This window comes from Bison bison, unplaced genomic scaffold, assembly GCF_000754665.1.
Source record: "Bison bison bison isolate TAMUID 2011002044 unplaced genomic scaffold, Bison_UMD1.0 scf7180017864495, whole genome shotgun sequence".
In the NCBI taxonomy this organism is placed as follows: Eukaryota; Metazoa; Chordata; class Mammalia; order Artiodactyla; family Bovidae; genus Bison; species Bison bison.
In genome coordinates, this window is record NW_011495054.1 from 7,579,294 (window position 1) to 7,588,327 (window position 9,034).

The 9,034-nt window shown below is 50.9% G+C and overlaps 1 protein-coding gene across 1 annotated transcript in view; it reads left to right on the forward strand.

The window, feature by feature from the left end:
* SSH1 (slingshot protein phosphatase 1) overlaps window positions 1-9,034 on the forward strand; it is a 32,193-nt gene that overhangs the window by 12,701 nt on the left and 10,458 nt on the right. The window contains exons 8-12 of the mRNA XM_010828846.1: window positions 1,109-1,202; window positions 2,216-2,344; window positions 5,356-5,402; window positions 7,198-7,344; window positions 8,869-9,026. Coding sequence (XP_010827148.1) covers window positions 1,109-1,202; window positions 2,216-2,344; window positions 5,356-5,402; window positions 7,198-7,344; window positions 8,869-9,026 — 575 coding nt within the window. The remainder of the gene's footprint in view (window positions 1-1,108; window positions 1,203-2,215; window positions 2,345-5,355; window positions 5,403-7,197; window positions 7,345-8,868; window positions 9,027-9,034) is intronic.

Consider the following 9,034-nt stretch of genomic DNA (forward strand, 5'->3'; position numbering starts at 1 on the left):
CCCAGAACCAGCACCACAGGCCGGGCTCCTGACCTGCAGCCCCCGGGGTTTGTCCTTGGCTGGGGGAGGATCTGTGACTTCCACTCCCCCTTTGGAAATTATAGACGAGTTCAGGTGTGAATGCATTTCTGGGCAGCGGCTCCATAACTGTTCATCAGCCTCCCTGTGCCGGTGCTCCAGCCCCTCTTCCCCAGGGCCACAGATGGGGTTTGCAAAGCCTCTTCCTCTGCTTGTAAGAGTGAATGAGTTTATAAGATGAATGTAACGTCTGGTTCCTCGGGTCCCGAAACACGACTGCGTGCAAGCAGGCCCGGGTCGCCTCTCAGAGGCCGCAGAGGTGCCCCCGCGCGTCCTGAGGCCACACTCGGTCAGCTCCAGTCCCAGGAGGAGGGAGGGCAGAGGTGCCCCCGCGCGCCCCGAGGCCACACTCGGTCAGCTCCAGTCCCAGGAGGAGGGAGGGCAGAGGTGCCCCTGCGCGCCCCGAGGCCACACTCGGTCAGCTCCAGTCCCAGGAGGAGGGAGGCACTCGCCCCTTCTCTCCTGGTAGGATCCTCGTCCTGAGTGTCCTGTTCCTCAGGGACATCACATGTAGGAGAGCTGCAGATGGAGGGGAGCCCTGCAAATGTGGGGAGGATCAGAAGCCATGTGTATGAGGCCTCCAAGAAAGTACCAGAGCGTTGGCGAGAATATGTGCCTTCGAGTATAATGAAGGCGCGTCACGTGCGAGAAGGATTGTCCTGGTCAGTCCGTGTGGCCCCAGGATCAGGATGGCCTGTGGAAGATGCAGGGAGGCTCGCAGATGTTGGTTCTGTTTAAATGTGTAAGGAGCTAAGGAGCCGTTTGCAGCTGGGCCACGGGCTGCCTGAGGGCCCTGGGGATTCCAGCCTCCAGCCCTGAGAGTCTGGGGCTCTGCAGACCCGCACGAGGAGTGAGGGTGCCTCGCCACCACCGTTTGCATCCTTGGGGGGACGTCCCTTCCCCTCTCCCCTTCTCAGTGAGAACGTGCCTGAGCTGTGCCCCGTGCTGCCCAGGCGCAGCTGGGGTTTCTGTGAACGCCGACCACAGGCCTCTTCAGTTCTGCACGTCCCTAAACATGGCTTCTCCCCAGGCCGACCGAAGGGGAGAGGACGGAGCGTCTCATCAAAGCCAAACTCCGGAGCATCATGATGAGTCAAGACCTGGAGAATGTGACGTCCAAAGAAGTAAGAGTGCATCCCTGCTGGGCAGGCTGAGGTCGTGGGTGTCCCTGCTTCTGGTTGAGTAGAGCCGAGAGGTTGAAGCTGCCATTGTAAAAAAGTCACACATAATCTGTTTACGAATTAGCACGTGTGAAAAACTCCTTCCAAAGCCAGATGAAACCACACTTTAACGTTTTTCTGGATGACTTGTTTTCTTCTTTCTGTTGCTTTTCGTCCACGGAATGCTGTGAATTATAGTAACAGCTGAATTCAGTAGCAGGTTGACGGTGTACAAAACAGTTTTCTTATGAAATAACACATAATGAAGCCCATCGTGGTATCTTCCAAAGCGAGATGAAACTGATCTTATGTTTTCATGGTGATAGATTTGAGCATTGGAAAAGCATTAAGTGCTTTCAACTCAGTAGAAAAGATTCCAGGGAATCAGATTCCTTCTTTGAAATAATAAACGTCCCCCAGTCAGAGTCACTTTGAGGCCGAGTAGCCTGCACCCACTCCAGTGTTCTTGCCTGGAGAATCCCAGGGACGGGGGAGCCTGGTGGGCTGCTGTCTACTGGGGTCGCACAGAGTTGGACACGACTGAAGCGACTTTGCAGCAGCAGCAGCCTGTGTTCCTGCCACCCACGCGTGTGTTTGCTATGTCTAAATGCATATGTGATGACTCTTGAAAAAAGCCCCCAAATACTTCTTTTGAAAACAGCCACAGTTGGGCTTCTCAGGATGCTCAGAGGTAACGAATCTGCCTGCCAATGCAGAAAACACGGGTTCGATGCCAGGGTCAGGAAGATCCTTTGGAGAAGGAAATGGCAACCCACTCTGTATTCTTGCTTGGGAAATCCCATGGACAGAGGAGCCTGAGGGGCTGCAGTTCAGGGGGTTGCAAAGAGTCAGACACGACTGAGACTGAACAGCAGCAACAGCATAGTTCATGTCGTGACTTGACTTCTTTGAAGGAACTGGTTTGTTGTGGGTTTTTTTTGTTTTTTTAAACCCTCCTAATATTTTCCACTCTGCAGATTCGTAATGAATTAGAGAAACAGATGAACTGTAACCTGAAAGAATTCAAGGAATTCATAGACAACGAGATGCTCCTTATCTTGGGACAGATGGACAAGCCCTCTCTCATCTTCGACCATCTTTATCTCGTAAGAGGCACAGCGCCCGGCGGGGCCTGGCTCGGGGCAGGGGATGTAAATCAGACCGGGATTTGTTTAGAGTTTGCAGCAAGTCATGAAGGGGGAGAAACTTGAGTTCCTGGAGCCTCCGTCCTGACTTTTACGGGAACTCCCCTCTTGACCCTTTTCTCTGGCCTGCAGCCTATTGGTTTGCTTACCGAGCCAGACGTTGGAGCCGAGGCTCCCAGCTGAGCTGAGGGGAGTTGTCTGAAGAGCTCTCTGGCGTCAGAGGCTGGCTGCCCTTTGCAGACGCACACCACCTTCCCGCCTTCCTCGGTCACTACCAGAAAACCCCTCCAAATGGTCTTCGGGATGGAAAAAAAAAGCCCGGTTACCGCAGGAAGCACACATGCCTAACCCCAAAATTAGGCCTAGGCGACCCAAGATGTGAGAAAAGGCAGAGGCGGCAGCATTGCCCCACCCTCCCCACCGGTGCACATGCAGCTCCGGCCCTGCTCCCAGAGCCCCTGGAGGGCGCGGACCCTGCTGACACTCAGCCAGCGGGGTCTGCACATCCATCGCTCCCTCCACCCCGTGTCTCGCTCAGATTTTCATAAAGCTGTCCCATCTCCATAGAAGGCAACCGGCACGTTTTCAAAGTCAGGGGGACCGTAGAGGAAGGCACGTTCCTACAGCGAGGGGTCCACAGGGCATGATGCAGACTGGAAACCACCCCCCGTCCCCGCCCCCGCCAACCGCAAGCAGGTTCCGGTTCCACAGCCTGAGCAGCTGGGTGCCTGGGAGCAACCCTTTTGGCCTCAGTTTTCCTTCATCCTATACCTCAGGGCAGAAGAGCCTCCCCAGGTGGCTCAGGGTTTGATCCCTGGGTTGGGAAGATCCCCTGGAGGAGGAAATGGCAACCCACTCTGGTATTCTTGCCTGGAAAATCCCAAGAACAGAGGAGCCTGGCAGGCTACAGTCCATGGGGTCGCAAAGAGTCACAGAGTCACCCTGAGTGACTGAGCAGGCACCCACGTAGCTCAGCAGACCTTTACGAAGCTTCAGTTAGTGTGTGTTTAAAGCACAAGTGTAGTGTCTGCAGGCACTCGTAAGTGATACCCCTGGTCAGAGCAGAAGTTACTTCCTTGGGAAAGTTGAGAGAGCATATTGGCTGCTGAAGGCCTGACCGACTGTTTTCTGCCTGTAGGAAGTAACCAGTAGTTCCCCAAATGTGTATGTTGTGATATATACTTAACAGAGTATATATATGTTTAACGTGTTTTTATATATTGATCTATAGCACCGATCTGTAAATATTTAACGTAGTATGTATGTAAACTGGTTATAAGTGTGTGGATTTGAAGCCCGAATGTTGAAAGCAGCCCTGTCTCTACTCTTTTCCCTGCGGAGTGGATTATCTTCCCTGGTGGACACACAGCCAGATGTACCTCAGCTGGCCTCTCCACTAGGTGGTGATCACGGCAAGGGGATACTCACAGCCCTAGCGGAGCTCTCGTTATTTTTTTCGGTGTGGCTCGGTGCTTTATGTCACTTTTTCCATGAGAGATACCAAAGGAATTTTTATATTTGAGCCTCTCCCTCCAGTATGAAAAATCTAGCTAGTTGCCCGCACACTGGCAGCTCCATTGGGGCCGTGGCCTCCAGAGGGGTCCGCCCTCTCGGGAAGGGAAGTTTATAGGGAGACCACGAGGGTGCTGCTGCTCTTGTGACTCTCTGTCCATCGCATTTCCTAAGAGCAAAGTGGTGTTTTTATCTTTGGGGTTTTTTTTTTTTTTCTTTGCTTCCTTGGAAATGGAGGGTTTGTTTTTGTAAAAAACCATTTTTAAAATATGAAGTTACCAACGTGTGTGACTTCCCTGACGGTCCAGGGAAGTCTGAGCTCCCAATGCAGGGACCTTGGGTTCAGTCCCAGGTTATGGAGCTAAGATCCTGTGTGCTGCACAGAGTAGCTGGAAAGAAAAACAAAAACATGATATAGAGGGTTAGGAAATATGAAGGGCTTCCCTGATGGCTCAGCAGTAAAGAGGCTACCTGCAGTGCAGGGGCTGTGGGTTTGACCCCTGGCTTGGGAAGAGCCCCTGGAGCGGCAGTCCACTCCAGAATCCTTGGTGGGAAATCCCACGCACAGAGGAGCCCGTCAGGTACAGTCCAGGGGGTCGCAGAGTCGGACACGACTTCGTGACTGCATCCCTACTAGGAAGTACAAGTCTAAGGAAGAAAAAGCATTCTCAATTTCACTAATCTGGAGGCAGTCACTGTTAATACTCTGGAATGTTTGTTTTTCTGTCTTCTGGGTGGTTTTTTTTTTTTTTAATGCATTTATAACTTCTTAAAAAAGAGAAAGAAAAGGAAAGGAACCATACTAGTTGATTCTGTAGTTTTGATTCCTGCTTTAGAAAACCCTTTTTCACTATGTGGCCTTTCCTTGTGTCATTAAATACCCTGCAAAAGTAGGATTTATTTCACACGGACCCATCATCATTTGTGTTACTGATTTCTTCCTGTTGAACCCGGGGGTGGTTTCCACTGATGTGTTGTTATAAATAACCATAAATATCCCTGCACGCATATTCCTATGTGAATTCTGGGTGTTTCCTCGGGGTAGCCTTTTATAAGTGGAATTTCTAGGTCAGAGAGTGGGAACTTTTTTAACATTGCCAAATACTTCCCAGAAAAGGTAAACCCATTGCTGCCTGCAGTGAGTGGCATGTAGAAGTGCCCTCTCCTGCCTGGGAGGTCAGAGGTCACTGCTTCTAGTGCCCAGGACCCTGCCGGAGACCTAGGAAAAGGAGTGGTGAAGGGGAGGGGGCAGGGTTTCCTCGACCTGCCCTTCTCCCCGACGATGCCTCGAATTCTCAGGGAACCTGCCTTGATACTGGCCTCCTTCAGTGGGCTTCCTCTGAGGCCAGGGGCTGTCGAGATTCTGCACCACCATCAGGGCTGGTGCGCACCGCGCATCCCGCAGGCAGCCCTGAGCTGACGTGCAACACTCATGGGGGTCTGTGTGATCTGTCCCCCAGGGCTCTGAATGGAATGCATCCAACCTGGAGGAACTGCAGGGCTCAGGGTGAGTCTGCTCCCCTTGTCTTCCCTCGTCCTTCCAGGCAGCTTAGAAACCCTCAGCTCAGCCATCCCGTCAAGGCCGAGCCCTGCTGCTGCCCACCCGCCCGCCTGGGACTGCCTGCACCTGTCTCCACGGCGGCCACTGGCTTGCTGGATTGGCACAGCTAAACCAGATGTGCTTCAGAATGCCACCTCCTTGAATGATTCAGGGGCTTTAGGTGTTACTGGGGTTTGGAAACGTGGGTGTCAGGGAGGACGGTTCTGAGCCACCCGCGAACTGTACAGGGCATGCTGGATGCTGGGAGGGCCACGAGCCGCCTCCACTGCCCCACCGCCCGGCAGGGATGCTGAGCATCGCGGTACCTGTGAGCCAGTCAGCAGTGGTCCCCGGACCACTCCCGGTTCTATCTGAGGTGGTGCTTTTGAGCCTGACACCCGCAGTTAGGTACTCAGTGTTGGCCAGAAACATATGCCTCAGTCTGAGAAACACTCAGCAGCAGGAATAAAAAAATGTATAAATCTAGACCATTAAGAACAAATGTCTGGACATCTTTTTAAAAAACAACACAGCCACAAAATCACCATCCTGTGTGTCTGACATGATGGCATTCTTGAATTACTGCATTTAAAAGTTAAGACTAAACAAATCTTAAAATATATCTTCAGAGCTACTGGTTAAGATGTGTTCTTTCAACAGAAAGGGATCTTGAAGTGGAGGGTGATCCTGTCTATGCTTTATCTTGCTGGGAATAAATAAATGATTTTAAAGGTTTTTCTCTTTTTTTTTCTAAAGCATTTATAAGTATTCTCTTATGAGATCTATTTGAGGTGTTTTCAAACTCCTGAAATTATTTTGGTCTTCCAGGAATGTGAGTATTAAGTAGAGAACTATAGAGCCTGGGTTAACTGGGTTAGCAAACCCTCCAGACTATTTTTTATAGCCTGTCTTGTTTGAAAAAGGATTTAAGGCAGTTCCCGAGGGCATAAATAATGGATGGATATATTCAGCTTAACTACTTAAAAGTGGAGACACTGGGGTTTTTTTTTAAGCCTCTGTATACGCATAATAGTTATGAATTTTGAAGCTTTAAGAGACTTAAAAAATCTGTTTAAGTAATATATATGATGAATTTCTAGAATTAACATTGCTTAACAATGCTTTGAATGAAACTTTCTTTTTATAAGTTTTTTAATGCAGAAATTTGTTTTTTATCATAAATATAATATATTCTTATCATACAGAGGGCATTTAAAAGATACCAGAATGGCAACCCACTCCAGTATTTTTGCCTGGAGAATCCCACAGACATAGGAGCCTGTCAGGCAGTTCAGGGAGTTGCAGTGAATCGGAGATGACTTAACGACAGACTTTCACTTTCAAAACAAACAAACAAACAAAAAAACCCCACTATGAAACTCTGCCATGAAAACACAGATCTTTTATAAATGTGTATTTAATGTTCTCTCTGCACAGGATTTTTTCCTTTTGTGTTATCTTTTTTTTGATTATTTCTTTTGAAGGATAATTGCTTTACAGAATTCTGTTGTTTTCTGTGAAACGTCAACATGAATCAGCGATAGGTATACATATATCCCCTCCCTTTTGAACCTCCCTCCCATCTCCCTCCCCATCCCACCCCCCTTGGTTGATACAGAGCCCCTGTTTGAGTTTCCTGAGCCAGACAGCAAATTCCCGTTGACTATCTAATTTTACATGCGCAATTTTTTATTACTCTTTTTTGTCAATCCTCGTTCTGATTCTCCAAATACGTTCTTTATCTTTTTTTTTCTCATTGCAGTGTTGACTATATTTTAAACGTCACTAGAGAAATAGATAATTTTTTCCCTGGCTTATTTGCGTACCATAACATCCGAGTCTATGATGAAGAGACCACAGACCTCCTCGCCCACTGGAATGAGGCGTACCATTTTATAAACAAAGCAAAGTAAGTGGGCGGAGAAGCCAGAGAAACCAGGGTGGGAAAGAAGCTGACTGGCAGCCACGGGTTGGGCAGACATTCATGGGGACCCCAGACACAGCCACCTCCTGGCTCGAGGAGCCAGCGGCGCGTCACGATCCTCCGGTTGTAGAGCACAGGACCCCAGGCACCGGTAGGGCCAAGTCGTTCATCTTCTCCGGGGCCCCAGATGAGCACCTCCTCTCCCACCTGCCGCACCATTGGACCCCCATTTCATCATCAGCTCTGGCTCCAGGCACGGCTTCTGTATCAAGCCCACACTCTCAGGCGCTCTGCCTGTGGGGGGTTGCTGAGCTGGAGGAGGGGAGGGGGGCACGCGGGCATTCCTCCTCCTACCCCGGAGGAATCTGCCCAGACATCTACTCGAGCAAGTTCCTGGAGCCGTGGCCGCCTCCACCTGAGTTTGCTGGACTCCCGTTCACGTAGGATGGGGTCACCCATCCCTCAGTGCCGTCAAGCCTGTCTCCAGCGTCAGCCTGTCTTGTCCTCACCTTACCCTCCCAAGGAACATCTGTCTCCCTGAAGTAGGACCAGCAGGAAACAACTCTTTTGAGACGCTATCAAGAGACACCCCCACCCCTTCTGCTTTGCACCCCTCCAGCTCAAAGCTCTGTGATGTGGGACCAAATCTTAGTTCCCCTGGGTTCCTGGGGCATAGACTTCAGCAGTCCAAAAAAAACAAACTGAAATCTGAGGACGAATTTCAAGCCTGGGGTAAAGGAAGTGAGCCTGTCCCTACCTGACAGGTGGGCTGCTTCTAATGTAAACAGGCAGGCTGGCGCCTACCTCCTGTACAAATAAACCCTCACAGGTGTGGCCTCCCCAGCCTGTGCCCACTCCCGCCCCCCTCAGCCTGTTCCCCCTCACCTTTTTGGAGCAGCGGCAGCTAGAGCAATAGTGTTCCTGGCCTTGCCGTGTCTGTTAAATCTGCCCTGCCTGGACCCATACCGTCTCCTTAGAAAAAGCCTATCGGCCCATCTGTTTCCTTTGGCTTCTTTCTCTGGTGGCTCCTTGACTTTCCTGTCTGCAAAGGCGCTCTCTGTCCTGGGGCCCTGGAGCTTTCTGTCTGCTGACCCCATTTTTCTGCAGTAACCCACTGCTTGTCTCCATCTGCTCTGCAGATAACCCCTTTCGCTGCTGCCTGGTTGCTTCCTGCCCAAGGGGCTCTGGTCTCCCGTCCCGTCCTAGCCAACCTGGGAAGACTCCTGCTTCTTTGCTGGAGATGGCCTAATTCAGGAGCTCTCTCCCTGCCAAACTTGGGCCCAGCCAGAGAGCTCTGTCTCGACTTTCCATTATGTGCTAATCGATGGCAGCCAAGTTATTTCCTTCTGAGGGTCTGTGGACACCTGCTACCTAACCCTCAGGACCGTGGAGGGTTTGGGCAATGAGATAACCTCGGGGTTTTTTGTTTTAAAAATACCTGTCTCATGGAGCCTGAGAGAATGCAGTTGCACCAGCTCGTGCCCTCTCCCCCTGCCCCCGCCACCGCAGGAGGAATCACTCCAAGTGCCTAGTCCACTGCAAGATGGGTGTCAGCCGCTCGGCTTCCACGGTCATAGCCTACGCGATGAAGGAGTTCGGCTGGACTCTGGAGAAAGCCTACAACTACGTGAAGCAGAAACGCAGCATCACGCGCCCCAACGCGGGCTTTATGAGG